Genomic DNA, 19,037 nt, shown 5'->3' on the forward strand with positions numbered 1-19,037 from the left:
AGCATGTCTGACAGGCAGAGGGAGAGATCTGTGTGTGGCACAGAGAACAGCCCATGGGAACTGAAAGAAAAGACACCCAGCTTTTCTCTCACCTCTCATGTTCTGAATCCACTTATCTATCATGTCCTTCCATACAGACATTTTAAGAATTAAAGGTAACCCTTAACCTACTGAACTTCATAGGAATTTTGCTGGGAATTACGTTCCAATGTCTTTGAAGGGGTTGGAACTGAGTCTTGCAGCTGAAAGCATAGAAACAGTACAAATGAATAGCGTAATTAGCTAATGCTTCAATGTTCTGAACTTGAATTTAGCAACTGTATCCAAACATTTGATATTGTTTGATTTATTTAATGCTGGTATCTCTAGCTCTATGCCAATTCAAGCAACCTTAGTTGGATATTAAGCGTCTAGCCTTCCTCTAACTTCTTTGCCAATTACTGATCTGTAAATATGCTAATTTGTACATCAGGAGATCCAAAATTTTGTGCTACTGTTCCCTATTCCACCCTCTCCTTCCTGCTAGCTCTCATTGCTGCTGCCTTCTAGACCACAAAAATGCCACTAGTCTTTCAGTCCTATTCCTAGTGGTTATGTTTTGGTTTGAGCTAAATGTTTTCTTGAAGTTCAGCTTCTTCCTTCTCCAAAATCAAGTTTTTGCATTACCCAGGGATGGGGAGCAGGGGAAGGAAAAGAGGAAGGTCCAGCTCCTCTGCTACTCTGCCTTGATCCTATCTGACATCCAAAGAGAAAGGCTCACTCAGTGCCTTTGGAATAGGTCCATGGCAGAGTGTCTTCTCCCAGAAAAAGGTGAATAAAACTGTTGGGAGAGAATGTAACAAAACAAGCAAGGAGTCTCTGAGAGAGGAGGCAGTGACTGGGGCAGGTGTTGGGGAGGGGGAAAGATCCTGTTTTTCAAAATTGTAATTTCAAGATCATTTTGCACTGTGGCAGAGAACATCCTGATTGCCTTTGAATCAGTATTGTTTTTTCAGGACTAGAATTCAATAAAACCCAGATCACCTGAACTTGTGATGCGATCATGTAGGGGCCAGAGTTAGAACATGATTTCTTACCATTGCCACTGCAAAATCTGTAAACAGATCCAGGTCTGGGGACAAAAGCTGGGGAGCAAAAGAAACGTGTGCTAGAGATTTAGTACACGTTTCAAGGCACTTTTTCTGCTTTAGGGAACAGCACCTGCGTTTCTGTGCATGGGACAGTCAGCACACAGGAGGCCAGAGAGCAGATGTTTTACTTTAAGGAATGACTTTCTCCTGGGTTACAACACTTTAGGTTACATGAGTAAGTACTGATGTAAAGGAAAATGGGATGAATTCAGACTGTCAAAATATATTCTTTACTTCGGGTGAGGTATTAATGTGATTGTTATCCTAAAGGTGAAATCCTCTCCCCTTTCCATCTCTTTGAGATATAAAAAAAACCCCAACCAAAACCAAATAAGAACACAAACCATATTGATCATAATCACTGCCTTAGCTTTTTTGATAGGTGACACAATTAAAAGCTATCTTCTTATGCAGCCAATGACTTCACATCATGTAGTCACTCTTAATCAAGCTCTAGTATTTGCCTAGTCTAAGAAATGCATTCACTAAATATTTAACTAGCTAGGGGAACTATTCCCAAAGCTCAGTTTTGCCGAGTGTTAAAAGCTTGTAACACTGCTCATGACAGTGTGATTCTGCACTCAAGGTCTTTAAGATATAAAAAATAATAGCCCAGCACTGAAATGCTTCTCAGAGCATGTATGCACATCTTTTCTCTCCCTCCCCTTTTTCTTTTTTTGTTAACCTGAAAGAAAGGTTTAAAAGGCTGCTGGTTTTTGGTCCTGGGCATCCTGGTGGGCACCAAGCTGAACACGAGACAAGAAGTGTGCCCTTGACACAATAAGGTTAATGGGCTGCAACACAGATAAGGTTAATGAGCTGCATGAACCTGCTGAAGGGAGTCAAGTGAAGGCTCATACAGATCATGAAGGGACTGGAGCATCTGTTCTGTGAGGAAAAGCTGAGAGAGCTGGAACTGTTCAGTCTGGAGAAGGCTCAGGGGGATCTCATCAATGTCTATAAATACCTGAAGGGAGGGTGGTAGGAGAAGGCAGCCAAGTTCTTGTCAGTGGAAACCACTGAAAGGACCAGAGGCAAGGGCCACAAGTTGTAACACAGGAGGTGCCATCTGAACATCAGGAAACACTTTGTTACTGTGAGGGTAACCAAGCATTGGCACAGGCTGCCCAAAGAGGCTGTAGAGTCTCCCTCCTTGGAGATACTCAAAAGCCATCTGGCCGTGGTTCTGGACAAAGTCCTGGACAATCAGCTTGTTAAGCCCTGCTTAACAGGGTCCCTTCCACGCTCAACCAACCTGTGAATGTAGAATGAAGAATACAAGGCAGAATCCTGGTTGTTGTCGTCTACTACCACCTCAGACCTGTGGAATGGACTGGTTATCCTGAATGGTCTGCACAGGAACATCTCAGAACAAAACATTCAGCCTGTTTTGTTCAGCCTGTGGACAAAACATTCAGGCTTTTTGCTACAGAAGGTAGAGCAAGACAGCTCTGGGGAAAGAGAAAGTGCTGTCACTTGACGTTTCTAAGAGAACTGAAAATTAATTATTACCGATACTGATTTTTCCAAACCTATCTTTAAGTTCTTACAAGCCATTTTAAGTAATTTCTCTCCCTCCTCAATTCAGTGGCTAGGGGAGGTCTCTTACAGCTCTCTTAATACCTTTCCCCAGTTGTCACATTTGTCTCTTCAATGATGGGCAGATCCCAGGTAACAGTGGGTCCCTTACAAGCTTGCATTCTGTCTGCAGGAGATGGTTCCACACAGTCCCTGATCAGAGACCTTCAGTCAGCATGATGGGGGAAGAGCTCGCAGCAGTATTAAATCAAATGCTTAAAACCTTTCTTTCAAGCTCTCAGAGAAAGCAGGTAGCATCCATGTATTTAGATGCAGTTTCATGAAGGGAGTGATTAATGGATGTCAGCCATCAGCAACCTCTGTCAAGGTTACCCAGGTCACATACATGGGAAAGCACATCAGCAACTCTTACATGAGTTAAATAAATGGGGTGCAAAATGTTGTTAAAGAAGGGCTGCTGGTTCCTTAACAAATCCAGTGGCTACAGCAGTGCTTGGGCTGGGAAAGCAGGGCTTGCAGCAATGTTCTGAACGAAGAGGAATAAGAATGGATGTCCTTGGCTCCACACCTGATCACTACCATAGCCATGGTCAACACCTGAATTGAAAGAAAGAAAAGAAATCCGCAAAACCCTGTATTGAAAAATCCACCTATCAGCAAAGTCAATGGATAAGGCTGGCATATTACCAAGATTCAAGTTAAACTATCTTTTGAGGAAATAAATATTCTCCTCTTCTTGTGCAGCCTATTAACAGCCCAACTATCCTATTAAAAAAAAGTGCTAATACAACCAGTTACTGAAAAGCAGTGTCACTTGGACTGGTTGTACGCTTCTCATTCCATGACCAATTACTACAGAGACCAGGTTATAGAAAGATATTACAAAATACAAATTGATTCAACTCTGTGCACTGGAGACTTCTAGAAATAACAGATAAAACCATGATTTATTACACTGTACAAAACTAGATTCAGAACAGGCAAGTGCAGAATATGGTACATAATTTATTTTTTCTGTACATTACATATTTTTAAATTTCACTGACAAACCCAAAACTTCCCTAATTTTTCCTTTACCTGCCTAAGCCAAGCAATTTAGTTTGTTCTACAGGATAGATGAAAATAACTTCCTTGAGAATTTATCATCTGATTAACTTGGCAGAAGGTGCTTGAGCTCAAACTGACCTTCAGTGTTCCCCATAGCTTCAAACCCCCGAGGTTAGAACCTCGTTTGGTAGCATAGGCTTCTGCCACTGTACCAGAACGAGCAACTCCATTCTCCTTAAATTTCAATAATTTCTTCTTCTTAGAAGATGAATTGATGTGGTTGCATTTGTAGACATTCCAAACAGTATAAATGAAGGCTGTAGCTACCATCAGAAAAATGAGATTTCCAGTAGCCCCAGATTGGTGTCGAGTTCTGCGGGATGTGCTGAGATAGGTTATATATGTTTAATAAAGTCTTTAAGAAAAATAAATATATTTGCACAATGTATGTACAAAGATTGGTTGATTTCCTTCATTCATATAGGTTCAACAGCAGATATAACCACAGTTATATTTTATTCACTACCTCACAATGATTAATGTCACCCTGGTAACGATGTAGTAAGAGTCTAAGAGAATATTGGCCTATTCTTTATAATAGTGCAAATTACATGGAGGTGTTTTGAAAACTGTGGCTTAAAGAAAGAAGGATTAACAAAAAAAACCCCTCCTTTGGTCCCTGCAAGAGTAGTTTAATTCTTCCATGAAATTTTCAAAACTCCCCCACATAATTTTAACCAACTATTAAGGCGTCAAAAGCATGGATTTAAAGTTGAGATTTAAGTGATCTTTCTTGGACTTAAAAAAAAGTCCACTGCAGATTTCCTGACAAAGAAATTTTTTTAATGCATCTCCTTCTCCTCCTGTCTTTTCTGCACAAAAGCAATACACCAAATAAACCTGTCTGATAATCTCCCACACACATTTTTTTAAACTACAATAAAACATTACACTTAAATATATTGCACAAAAAGCATAACATATCCTGCCTGATTCTTCACAAAAATGGCCACGAACACAGGAGAACAGCTACTGAACACCTCAGAATTTGAATAGATCAATGAAATGCTGAGGAGATACTGGCATGAGACAGGTGTTTGGATCACTGGCTGTGCAGGGATGTCCTGTATCCTGCAAAATGAAGGAGAAAAAAAAAAGTAAGTTCTCTTTCCATACTTCACCCCCAATTCAGGAAAAAAAAAGGGAAAAAATCTCTCCTCCTAGCAAAACCAGAACCTTAGTTGGAGCTCTTGAAAAAGTATCATCTTCCTTATCCATTATTTTTTGATAAATGTAATAAAAAGGCAAAAAGGCAACTGCTTTGTTGAACTTAAATTATCTGTTTAATCAAAAGCTGAAGTCAACTATTCCTCTAGGGAAAAATTAGCCCCTTTCTTTGAAAGTGAAGGGCAGCAGACACTTCCTCAAAAAACCTGAACAGCATGTTTGAAATCCCAGTCTTAAAAGTTTTTCTACTTTGCTATTTTTCACCCAGTATCCTTCTTTCCTCTTCCATTCCTACCTTTTCCCCACCTGAAAGCATTGCCTTAAAACAGAAGTGAGCACCCAGGCAAGTTAGGACTATTTAAGTCAGACAGGAAAGGCTTTCCATTACAAATTCACTAAGCCTGCAGTGTTTTCTTTCACATTACTTGAAACTTTACCTCAGCAGAACTGTCTGATTATTTAAGATTCAAACTGCTCTTTGAATTAAAAGTTCCGTTTTGCACCTTATTAGAACTCCCCAAGGGAAGGAAATGCAGAGGTGTAATGAGAAGAAGGCCCCAGACAGTTCAATGGAGAAGTTAAACACCTGGTTCAATACTGTTGTAAGGCTCAGAACCTGTCCTCACCAGGTTTTAAGGGGTTTCTCTCCCTTTTCCACCAGTGTTGATGAATTCACCATGTGAGGCAAGAAAACTAGATAAATACATGGCAAGTAGATCAGAGACTGCTGTGGTCTCCATTGCTTTTGTCTCCATAGGAAGTGAAGTTACATGCAATTCAGTTAGTAGAAGGAAACCTGTAAGTGAATTTTTTTCCTCACTGCCACATTCCCACTCAAAGTCTTTGCAGCACGAAAGTGCAGTAGGTGAAACACATTCTGAATACTACTCAGCTTTGTGCTCTAAATACTATGCAGCTTTTCCAATTAAATTTGTTACTCTATTGATATATTGTTTGTGTTTTCCCATTGCATCTATAGATGACTACATGAATATACCATGTGGTATCACCTCCTCATCCTCCCACTTTTTTAACAATTGCTTTAACATCACCTAAGAAACAGGTTAGAAACAGTTGTTAGATTCACGACACAGAGAGGAAAAACAAACAAAGAGACCCAGGTAGAACTGCCTACTGGGGGAGGCTGCAGATGAGCAAGAACAGATGACCAAGACCAAAACCAGAGGTGTTAAACTTAACACCTTCATCTTGAGATGACATCTACAAGGAAGAGCTACACCACACCAGAAAACACTCTCAAAGGTAGTTGCTGATGGCCTGTTGTCTTCTCTACCCCTTGCTGTGTCAGTGTCATACTTCCAGGAAAACACACCATCAGAATTGTAATTCTGGGAAAGAAGGTAGGGTTTGTCCTCTTTTAGAACTTATTTATACTCCTGAATATTTTAGAATTTGTAACATGCTATCTGCTTTCTCTGCACATCATTATAAAAACACTTTTGTGTTTTGCTGACTGCCTAGTCAGGAATTACAGGTCCAATAAAAATCTCAGAGGTCAGTTCTTAGTTATTGAACTAACACAGACAGAAATTTTACAGTGAAAAAAAGAAGAATCATAACTTTCCTGTAATGTTATGAAATATATTTTCATAAATATATTTTCATTGGAACTACATTTATTAATGTCTTCAAATCATATTGATTTTCAGTGTATCAAAGCTAAAACAGATTTCTTTTAAGGTAAAATGATAATTCCCCAGAAGGAGCATTTACTGTTAAATGTAGTTGTTCTCCTCAAACTTTATCACAGCTGGACATTAAGAACCTCTGTGTAAGTATTTTCACCATTTCTTCATTCAGAAAACAATGATATAATTGCCTCCCCCAACTCTCCTAAGTCACATGTAGCTTGTTCTGGGAATTTCCCTTTCAAAAAGGTATACAGGACTACAGCATTCCAAGTAGAGTAAAATCAATTTTATTTGCATTAAGGAAAGTTATTGAAGTACATGTTATTCTTTTCAGATTTAAGTACTGAATTAAATACATCAGGGAGTGCAGGAATAGTTTAAAACACTGAGTGCAGAGAAACCTATTTCTTAGCAAAATCTGGCTGATCTCACTAACACCATTGCCCCTGTGTTTGTTAGAATTTGAATTAGAGTCCCTAGTTTAAATGGCATTAACAGGGAATATGGCAATAATGAAAGACAAAACTGACAAAAAAGTGAGATGGAAAGTCATCGCTACCTTTACGTAACAGGGAAAAAACCTGAAGTATTCCTGCTGCAAAACTAATGTGGGGAAACAAAAATCAAAACAAAGAGTATCAGACAATCAGAAATGAACACACTATTCACTTCAACATTACAGAACAGTTACCAATGAAAACAGATGAGACAGAGGCAATACCTGGAGTAACAAAGCAAGGTGGTAGTCCTTTTGAGATCATGAAGAAGGAAGCGGGAAGGAGAGCAGTAAAGTAAAAGAAGCAGAGTTAAGGTTTATTTAAGCTAAGGTTCATATGCCATTTAGAAAAAGTCTTTTATTCTTGTGGCAAATCACAAGCAGGTTTGTGAGAACCTATACCAGCACAAGACCCAGAAAGACTAAGACCAAGTGTGAAGCATACCACTTATGCAAAGTGTTTTCATAAAGCCTTGGATACTGAAAGAAGAAAAGGTATTTCAGCTTCTGTGGCCATGTCTGGGATAACTGAAAAGTGCTACGTAGTGTGCTAAAGAAAAGACCTGTCACAACTGCAATGATCCCCAGCTGAACAGAAGAAATAATATACAGAAAAAGCAGTCACAGAGGCATCAGTCGACAATTAGTTTGTCATTACTTTTGCACTACTGAAATTATGTATTTTTCTCAGTTTCATCATGGACATACGTATCTTTTCCCAAAAAGTCACTTCTGAAAACAGTCATTCAATATGAAAAGTTTCTTATAATCACTCCCTCCTCTAACACAGAAGAGTACTAGAGTCACTGTACTTCTAACAATGATTTAGGAGTCTCTTACATACTATATTTAACATTACTTTGGTCACAGGGTTTAGACAAATACAAGAATACAAATGCCACTTCTCAAAAAGCTCTTTAAGCTTGTTAAAAGAAACACTATGATTATTATAGCATACTGAAAGAGTGAAAAGTCATTTCCCTACTTCAACAGTTTGCTAATTCAACTCAGGAGCCGTCAGTCCCTTCTTCTGCAAGGCCTTCTTTGAAAAGGGCACAAAATGCAGGACTGCAATAACTTCCTGTGTGTAGGCCTCTCACATTGCAAGCAATTATGTTAGATTACTAATTTCATACACTGATGAAAATTCTTCTCATCACTGGTTAGGCCTGTACCTCGGGGCTATTTCAGAACCTTGTGGCTTTGGTTCTTAGAAAGTCTTAACTCTCAGCATGTTTACCCAAAATTACTTGATTCATTCAAACACTTGTACTTTTCAGTGGTAGTGCTACATTGACAGTTGTACTTAATGATCTTAAAGGTCTCTTCCAACCTTGATTCTATGATTTTCCTCTGTAGAGTAACTGTGATTTCTCTTTTAAAGTTTGGGCTTGGTGATGTTTTGTTGTGGGTTTTTTGTTGGCTTTTTTTTTTTTTTGCCATACACCCAATAGAATTAGTCAGAGTAAAAGCTTCAGTTGAGAACAAAAATGTATAATATGATATATTGATATACATATGTAATTTATCAATTTGTCTAATCAAGTATGATGCTGAAGCTTGAATGAATTGCCAAAACCTGATAAAAGTTCTTTCTGATTAAGAAATATTTTCACTTAGCATGGAATTTATCTAGAATTAATAACCTACCTCCTCTCCCTCTGCCTCCTACCTCTGCTTTGCTTCTCACCTCTCTTGAGAAAGCTTGGGAAAGATACAAGTGCCTGAACAAGAAAGCAGAACTATTTCCCCCCACCCTCCCATAACTCAGTGATCAACACTACTTGACCCACATTGCCCTGTAAAGAGAGGGATGGTTTTTCAGACCAAAGATTAAGGTCTCAGTGTCCCTGCAAATAAGGGTGACAATTGTGCATAAATTAATTCAATTAAGCTTTTTCGGCCTGATCAAATATTTATTTTAAGACAGGGACAAGGCTTAGATACCAAGACCTAGAGAAGGAAAACTGCAATGCAGGCTCACAGGTTGGAAGGCACCTCAGGAGGTCTCCAGCTCAGCCTCCTGCTCAAAGCAGGGTAAACTGTGGGATCAGACCAGCTTGCTCTGAGCTTTTTTCAGTCAGGTCCTGAACACATCCAAGGATGGAAACTGCATCAACCCTACAGTAAACTGTTCCCTCGCTTGGCTGTCCTCGTGGCAGGCTTTTAGGTTCCTCTGAAGAAGTCTTCTCCAGCCTCTCCTCACAGGGCAAGTCCTCAAGCCTCCCTGATTATTTGAGTCTCACCTGAACTTCATCCAGTTTATCAGTATCTTTTTTGTATTGGGACCCCAGCTGGATGCAGTGTCCTGGATGCAGTATCCCAGATGCAGTCTAATGAGTGCTGCATGGAAAGGGATAATGGCTTTCCTCAACCTGCTGACTGTGCTCTTGTTAAAACAGCTGATCCCAAACATTTGATATAGAGTTTTAATGCAGAAGCATGCAACTTATCTATAACTGCACCATCACTTTAAGACTTGCTCAAATCTCCAGAATGAGGCAGTCAGCACTGAAATGGTGATGTAGCAGGTACTGCTCATTAATCCATAGTATCTTTAGAACTTACTGTGCTGTGTTTCACTAAAAATATAAAAGCCCAAAATGAGACCTATTATTCTGGTAGTAGATTGGAGCAGTCAAGGTAACAAGACATCTGCCTGCTCAGGTTCACTGCCCCTTACTGTCACATACCATCTCTGAAGTTAAATATTTAATGCCAAACACATTTTAGTAATTTCTAGTATTAGAGTTATACATTCAATTATACCAAGATCAGAATGAGAGAAACTAACTGTAGAAAGCATTTACCCTTTACACAGCCAAGGCAGACAATCCAAAGAAATCTGATACCACAAATGCCCACCTGCATGCATGGTGTGTGCTTACCTTTGAAACTTCCCCTTTCAAAGAGAAAACTTTACCCTGCATATTGGGCCAGATGTCAAAGAATTATTCCACTGTAATGAAAGTTCTTAGACATTCTTGACACAGATCCTTCAACAAATGCCCAGGCTTTTCACAGCAGAAGCCAATTCTGGCTATCTGCTTTCCTACTATTAATTTAGCAAAACATTAGTACCTGGAAGGGCTCCATGATATCAAGAATACTAAAATTCTAGATAACATCATTAAGTAACATGCTATTTCTATGAAAGCCAGGCTTATCCTGTTAAATGACTTAGGTTTTTTTAAGTAAAAAAGCCTCACACTGACATGCCACTCCTCTTAAACATCACAGAAAGATGAAACAAGAACAACTAATTTCTGTTAATTAAAACATCAGTAATATGATTTTTTTTCCCAAGATTTCTCAAACATTTCTTGCTCTTTGCTGTCTACTTAACACTACCCATATCTGATCTTTCAGCTGCAAAATTAAAGAAGTCTCACTAACTGGAAGGCAATGTTATGGTGCAACCCAAAGTAAAAGCAGGACAATGAAATCACACACAAGTTAAACAAGAAAATGCCCTACTGAAGTTAAAATTATCCTGTAACTCAGCATGTGCTTCATTGTAAACATAAAAATCAATATAAAACACATTTTAAATGAAGTTTCAAACACTCCTGCAAGCTTCATATGGGACAGAAGCAAGACTATAAAAATACAGAGCTTTACACCAATGTGGTAGGAATACTGTAGTAATTAGTTCTCATTAGAGATGTATTGATTACCATGTCATCATCAGCAAATCCTAACTTCAGACTACTCCCTAATAACTTTCTATAAGATTAAATAGATACAAGAAGACAGAGTGCAACTCTTTTCCACATGCCACTTTTCATTGTAATTCTAACTACGGAGGTTATCAGGTATCAAGAGATAAGAACACAAGATAAAGAACAACTTCAGAATTGAATACTGATTTTATATGGAAGTTTTATATATTATTTTAAAGTTAGATACTAGTTACCCAATCATATTTTTCATGAGAAACCCAAGAAGATGATCTTGATATTTTTCTTTTCAGGTGATGACCACTAGCTGTTAGAACATATTTCTGATTATCTGTTTCAAAGCTCTTACCTTCCAAAACAGAATACTACAGTGTCGACAGAAATGCAAGGTGTCCCCGTACTGTTCCTTTATTGGGTAATATTTCTGAAGTGCAAAGTACATCAACTTCCAGTCAATGTGACCTTTCTCTGATGGAATCAAATGCCTACAAAACTAGACATAAAATTAATACTTTCTTTTAAAATTGTAATCAAATCAGGTAAAGGATGGGGGAAGATGGGGAAAAGGTAGTTAAACTGAAGTTTTGTAACTAGAATTCTTTGAAGACAATAAATATTCTGACATCATACATCTCTGCAAAGCCGTGAGAGAGACCTGGCTGCAAAAAAAAAAGAAAAAAGATGGATGGCAAATACTAAAAATAGGAGGGTGCATATTTGCCAAGAAAAAGTAGGCCATACACAGCTGATCTAACTCTACTGTCTCAAAATGATTCTAATTATAGTTAAGAACCATTTAACAAAAACAGTATTTAGAGCTGTAAGTAATTAATTTTATACTTTTAAAAAAAACCTGAGGAATGAGATTTAAAAAACATGATCATGCATTACAGATCATGGTTTTCTGTTAAAACATTAACTATGGATTTAAATAATGGGGTTTTTTAAATTTTAAAAGCATATACATGATTTTTTTCACATTTGGTGATCTTTCTAGAAGGATAGCAATAATCAGTGATTGTTGTACTTCTTGTTGTACCTAATCTCCATGTAAAGCTTAGCTGATGCACAACAGCTATTTCTCCCCTGCTTAATACAGCCAAGGTTTATTAAGTATGTATTTATAAAAGGCTTCTGTTCCACTCAGTGTGGATTAATGCTAATATAAGTGAGGGCTTTCTTCTTTCAGAAGACAACTCCTAGATGGGGCAAATAGCACTGCCTTTCTGATTTCAGCTACACTTGGTTTCACAGTAACTTCCCTGTTTAAAGGTCTCATTTTTTCCAAAAGTGCTCTTCAGATGTCAAGTATGTTTTTGTGGTTGTTTCAGTGGTTCAACAAATACACTGAGGAGCACAAAAAAACCAACCTAACATGATTCTGTAGCTTATTAAGGCAGCGTACTTGTAAACAGGAGAAGCAGGATTTTCGAGCAGCAGATATGGGAAAATAAATAAAATCATTAGATTTCTATCATTAATTACTTAGCAAGAAATTGAATGTGAACATTCAGGAACACACTAGAAACACTCTGTACAAGTGTTCTTTATGAGGCACAAGGATAGTTAATTCTACTGAAATACTGAAGAGATCTTCCAGCATTATCTTAGTAAAACAGCTTCCTCTCCTACCAGTTTTGTCACTGTTCAAAAGAGCTTTGCTCATCTACCCTCAAAATACACTCAACTGCTACCTAAGCTTAAATTTCTTATCCTCATAACTTCACATTGCATTCTTCTCGGCTTCTGAAGGAAGGTTTTTCAGTTTGCTTTTGCCTGTTTATTTTCTCCAGGAACTTAATTTTAAAGCCTTTCATCTCACATAAAATTCTTATTTGGGTTAATTGATCTTCACTTCTTTCTTTTCTGTTATGATACTTAATCTGGCAGTCACCAACCAAATGGTGTCACTTCAACCTGTCAGATTTAAGAATGGGCACTTTTGCTTCCTCCATTCTGGAATGTACCAGGATTTGAAAGTTCTTCCTCCAGTTCTGATGTAACTACTACTTTCATAGGTTTATTTTCACCTAAACTGATTTTATCCCAGCATTTATTATTGCCAGAAAATTAAGACAGTTCTGGAGTCATTCCTAGATTACTTTAATGCTCTTTAAGAGGAAATGACAGAAAAGCACCATTTCTTTTTTTGTTATTAATTTCAAAATCTCAAGCATTTGTTATTCTTTTTTGCAGAAATCCAATTTTGGCTTCACCAGACTATTCATGTAGCCTAAAAGTTCAAGCAACCTGACTACCTTGGTTAGTCAAATAAGTTCTACTTTAGGTACTAAAATTAGGAACACCTTAGAGGTCTCCTTTACCGTACTTGCTGGGGATTGTGCAGTTTTTAAAGAAACATCTTCTGAAAAAACAGTTTTTAAAATAATGCAAGGAAACAGCCCAATAGTTATCCTAAACTCACAGACATGCTGAATACCATAGTTAGTAGCAACCAAGGCCCCCCAAAAGAACCCCTTCACTATTATACACAATGTCACACTTACCTCAAAAACTGTGAGTTCAAACTGTGAGTACACCGTATCACAAAGGCTACATTTATACAAATGTCAGAGTTTATTACCTGCTTTTCTGCAAAATGGTACTGGCAGAGTTTTTTCCACAACTGTCTGTCTTCACTAAGCATGTACAAAGTTGGGGTCACTTGACCCAGAGTAATAATGTCCCAGCCATCAGAGAACCTGTATAAGATGTTATTCAGCATATGGAGAGGGAGATCCATGAGCGTAAGACCATTGCTGACTTGCTGGAAATAAGAGTTGAAGACTTTTAGCTACAAAACCTTGACAGTATAAGGTGCAAATAAGATTCTTACTTTAAAGGTATCTCAGGTCTTAGTTGTTCGAAAACATTGAGTAAAATCTATGGTTAAGTCTTGCCTACCATTATTCTCTAACTGCTGTTGTTGAAAAGTTTAATGATTAGAGGTACAGAAGGAACTACAGACTGTAGCTTTATAACTTATAGCTTTTCTACAGTTAAAATAAACATATCCTAAATTATTTATTTAAAGTTCAAATAATTTTTAAAACACTTCTTACAAAATAATAGTATGCAATCTTGAAAACTACATATTTTCAATATGTATATACATATATTCAATTCCACCTTTGAGATAAGTGTGCTAAAGCCCTAACTATAATAAAGATATGAACCAATTATTTCTAATCTGTAGGATCACTACAGTTTCTCAATTTTTATTAAGAAACAAAGCACATGTCAATTTGCCTTAAGACAACTAGAGTACAGAAGACAATACAGAATGCAGAAATATGGAATGAAAGCATTTTGGAAGTCAGAGGAAGAAGAAAGCAAGCAGGATAATTTCTGAAGTCTGGAGCTAATTCCCCTTATACATAAATGAGAAGTTCTGCAGAGGTGTTTGAATAAAGCACTGAGAAAGTTTTCACTGGGACTATACACCTCTGGGAACTTGAATGGGGTAACCTACGGCACAGCTCCTATACGAATAACCCTGGAGCCCACAGTGCCAGCTGGCACAAAACCCAAGAGGCTGGAGGCAGTGTCCCAGCTGGGGAGGGAGGGAGGTGGGCAGTGCCAGCCCCACCCAGCAGAGCTGCCCCAGCAGAGGGCACTGGCAGCAGAGCAGCTGTGCTTCAGCGGGCTCTTGCTTCTATCGGCTTATTTCACAGCCACCCATCTCACAGACTAGACTTTCCACAGTGTCATCTGTTATAAACACCTTGGGACTATCGTTCTGTTGAGGAATATGTGAGCACTACAGACACAAGATTTCACACTGGTGGTTCCAGCCAATGTAAAACAGCTCCGAGGGACGTGTTGCACTGGAAAGAAACCAGCGCAGCAGTAACTGCAGTGTCTGTGCTGGGGTTGCCTGGCATATCAAAACTGCTGAGACTGGGTTCCCCATTTCTCCTTTCTGTTCCAAAAGTAGTTGGTTTATTCAAATACCCAGCACACACAAAAAGGACTACTTCAAGATTTCATAGCTGACAGCCAATAGGTGAAACACTTGTACGATTTCACTGTGAGCAATATCTTGCAGCATTTCTTTCTCCAGGAGTAACCCAGTCTGATTAAAAAAAAATTGCCTGCTTATCATCAGAAGTTTCCACTATAAAACCCTGGACCACTGCATACCACATGCTTTGAACATGATGAGAATCCAGATGCTGAAGTCATTATACTTCCTTTTTTTTCCTTTCCTTTTTTTTAAGCAACTCTGCTTCTGCAAAATTGCTACTTGAATATTTTCTTCCTTGATACATCTCTAAAATGCCTTTTAGATTTTTATTTCTTCAGTTGTAGAAAATTTACTTTGGAATTAAAAATTGGTATTTTTTCCATTTCCATCTGACAATCTAGAGACAAACATTTTGAAATTCATTTAAGTGAGAAAAACCATTATATCTATACATCTATACCACAAACCAGCAGCACAGAGCTATTAAAAATTAGAAAAGTAAGTTGATTCCATTTCATTAGTTTCATACTACTTCTTTAAAAACAAAGAAAATAAGTAAAACTGTTTAAAATGTATTTGGAATCCCCTCCCCCAAATTTTATTTAACATGATTTAATAACATACCTTGTTCATCTGAAGGTTTTTTAATTGTTGCTGCCACAGAAGGATAGTTTCTAATCGGCAAATCCAAATATTGATGTTCCCTACCAACACAGATTTTCCTACTCCCCTAATCAGTATACAGAGAGTAGAACTCAGATCCTGCAGAAGATCTTTGATTAATCGTGGATTATATTGGTCTTCCATGACTAGAAAACAGAACAAACCAAATACAATTTTGGCTGAGTTAACCAAGCTAACAGTTAGCTCAAAGTAATCAACAGTTTTTTTAGATGAACTAATTAAAACTCAACTGTTTGTGTACAAATAGCTGCCCTAATTCCTACTATGACATTCATTAATGTTGTTCCATACATGCAAGATCAATAATTAACAATTCCACAGGCAAATTTGATGCAACATTTCATGCTACACATTTAATAAACCTAATGCTAAACAACAAATTATAAATCCAATTTCTTCTCTTCAAGGTGGATAGTATTACAGCTCCATTTAGTGGGATTACCAGAAGGAAAAATAAATCAGTATTATGTAATAGCTTTTAAACAAAATAAACAGAACAGATATGTATTTCAAGTTTCAGTACATCACACAAACTTAACCCCAAAACATTTTATTAATCTAAAAGCATTCACATTTCATGAAGAGTATAATTTAGTAGTAACCAACAGTTTCTGAATAGAATCTAATTGTCTAAATTCCACCAACCTGCTTCAATAGACATTATTCAATGACCAAGAGAAAAAAACTTATTGCAATTGTGGGATGGGAGGTATGAAACCTTGCAATAAATCAACTGATACCTTAGTCACAGCAACTAAATCTGATGAAGCAGGTTACAAAACCTTAGGTCTTACCCTTCCGCACAATTTTATCCAAAATGTTAAAGTAGTTCTTCTGTGCTGCACCACTCAGTGAAGTTAACTGGGATTTCGCAATTAGCTGCAAAAGCTAGGACAAAAAAATTAAAATTCAGAAGAATGACAGAAGTAAAGGATGGTTTTAAATACACACTTTCAGTGCATACACTCACCTACAACACCCTAGATCACGCAACGGCATTTTGTGAAAATATAAGTGTAGAGTTCAGAAAAAGTAAGACAAACATGGAAAACTTTAGGCATCCCCACTAGCATACCGTGAACAATTCCTGAAGGATGTACATTTTCAAAATACTGTATGGATAGTAGTGTTTATCTCTGACAGAGCACATGACATATGGACTTTAGGAGCTGTAGTGAAACAATGAAGAGAGTCTATTTTGGAGGCTCACAAATACAAACATGAACTTCAGCGTGGCTGGGTCCTGAAACTCCTGAGAGATTTGGTGGCCAGGAACATCATTTTGAACTGATACCTGCTTACCAGAGTTCCAATTTCTGAGTGAAAGTATCGTACTGGTCAAACTGAACTGTGATGGATTTAGTGCAATACTTTCTACTCATGGAGAAGAAATACCATATTTTACCTAAACTAGGGGAAAAAAATTTCTACATTTCTACATTACTCCTACATAGGTTCCTGGTAGAATAAACGACAGTGATCTAATAATGAGCAGTGTACAAAACATATTAGTAACTTTCCCTTAACTAAATAGCAAGGATCTCCTAGCTGTTCACACATCTCTTTCTGAAAACCCTGTGAGCAGAAGAGTGGCAAGAACAGTGGGAATGCTTTAGGGCAAAGTAATCAGAACAGCTTAAATTCTTGGTGCATGTAAATGCCAAGCTACAGCTACTAGGGGCAGCCCTTGCTCCATTATGGCACCTTTGCTTTTACACTTTAGATTCAGTTTTGTAGCTGGTAAGAACCATTGCCTTTTCAACAAAAAATGGTCTCAGTATGAAATATGACTTTAATGTTGTGACAGTATTACAATGTTTAGAAGTGTGGCCCTGAGCTTTTCAATTGCACTTTATAATGACTAGTTCAGAACAAGTGTTCTCAACACTCTGGAAAGCAAAAGCAGGGAGCAGAAGCCAGCATTCCCTGCAGAGCACTCTCAAGACTAACCTGCAGAGCCCTGCTGGTATAGGATAGCATCAAGTGTTGGCACAGAAGAAGAATAAAGACTAAGCCTGCCAAAAATTTATTGTATCTTCATTTCTAAAACATCAAATTGGCACTTCATTCAACATTAATTTTCTTTTGGAAAGAGGGAATACACCTGTTCTCTCCCTGATTTAATAATGTTCCTTCTGTCTTCTCTGTACGATCCCTGACACGACACTATGTGCTATGAAAAGAGGAAATAATTTTCTTGATGTACTTAAATACAAGCAGTCTAGTCTCAAAAACAGTATAAAAAGGATCTCTTTCTTGGTGTTTTCAAAGCCTTTTAGTTTGATTAATAATTTAGAACACACCTAGAGGTCTCTGGCAGTTTGCCAGTTCAAGCAAGTATGTATATTTCTCTGGATTTATTTTAAAAAAATCAGTTACGTTACTCAGTTTGGAGATCAAATCAAAGAAACAGATTCCACCTAACTTATTTTAATGAAGTTTCCAATTTCAGTTAAAGTTAATATGCAAGGACTAAGGCAATTTTAGCAGAAGTAAGGTAGCATGAGTACAAGGATCTGACACACAAGTTCAGTCTTATAAATGTGTGTAAAGCCATGGCTTATGTTGTCTACTAGAGATTATAACTTTGAATGGATCATCTGTTTACTCAAATGAAAATATGTGGAAAAAACCATATCAAACTCAATGTATCAGCATTTAACAGCTACAAAATTATCGATCTGCTACAGCACAAACAAGTACAGAAGAACAGCTTATCCTACCTTCTTCTCACTGCCCACACCAAAAGGATCCTGGACAGACATCTATATTAACTTTAAATAATGATTGGCAGATTTTTAGTTAGTTGGAGAATCAAAATGGATCATTCTGGTGGTCTGGGATCAAAGAAGAGCTACCTAGTAGGGCTTTAGAAAAAGTATTCCTGATTTATACTTTGCTATCTTTAAATGGAAGAGGCAGAACAGCACACATAAAAGTAATCATAACTGTGTTCATGCATAACTAGAAATAATCCTTAGAGAAGAAGAAATAGGAACGGCTACAGTGCATTAAATGAGCTCTACACAAAGTATTGCCACCATTAGAAATTTCAGGAAAGTAAATGAGAACTCATGTAAAGCAGATAGGCATGGAATGAACTGCTTCTTTTATTAGGTCTGAGTTGCAGGCTGCTTTAAAATCTGAGAGAGTAGATTAAACATTGTTCTTAAAAGTCTGTGGCAACTTCACATATTACTGACATCTGCTCAGATGTTTTCATTAGTTAGACAGAACTCCACATATGTTTCTCAAGTCCACAAGTTCTATGGCTAAAGAATGAGCAGCAGCTGTCACTCATATTAATCATGTTTATTAGTGTCTTGGTAACTTTTGAGGTCTTATGTACCTGTTGATAAAAGTCAGTTTGCCTCTACCACCTCAGAGGAATTGATACGAAAATTTAATTGTACCTTTGCATTTGTAAAACAATTCTAAATGTTAAAAATTTCAAATAAATTCTAAAACCTTAAAATGCCCGCTATTTTAATTTCACCCTGATTGTTTAGGATCTACCATTACTAGAGCAATAGTTTGGATTGCAAAGCCAAATTTCTGAATTTTAAAGTAGTGCTTTCTCAGTGATCTTAAGCCTGGACAACTACACCAGCATTT

At 37.5% G+C, this 19,037-nt stretch overlaps 1 protein-coding gene across 2 annotated transcripts in view; it reads right to left on the bottom strand.

The window, feature by feature from the left end:
- Positions 1–3,597: 3,597 nt before the first annotated feature.
- The window catches only part of FBXO25 (F-box protein 25), a 30,605-nt gene continuing 15,165 nt past the window's right edge, over positions 3,598–19,037 (bottom strand). The window contains exons 6-11 of one of the 2 annotated variants that reach the window (XM_032683170.1): positions 16,217–16,310; positions 15,363–15,547; positions 13,356–13,538; positions 11,121–11,264; positions 7,317–7,343; positions 3,598–4,847 (exon numbers count right to left, since the gene is read on the bottom strand). In XM_032683170.1, coding sequence (XP_032539061.1) covers positions 4,758–4,847; positions 7,317–7,343; positions 11,121–11,264; positions 13,356–13,538; positions 15,363–15,547; positions 16,217–16,310 — 723 coding nt within the window. In that variant the 3' untranslated portion in view covers positions 3,598–4,757. The remainder of the gene's footprint in view (positions 4,848–7,316; positions 7,344–11,120; positions 11,265–13,355; positions 13,539–15,362; positions 15,548–16,216; positions 16,311–19,037) is intronic. The other variant, XM_032683171.1, reaches the window with a different exon arrangement.

This window comes from Chiroxiphia lanceolata, chromosome 3, assembly GCF_009829145.1.
Source record: "Chiroxiphia lanceolata isolate bChiLan1 chromosome 3, bChiLan1.pri, whole genome shotgun sequence".
Taxonomy (NCBI): Eukaryota; Metazoa; Chordata; class Aves; order Passeriformes; family Pipridae; genus Chiroxiphia; species Chiroxiphia lanceolata.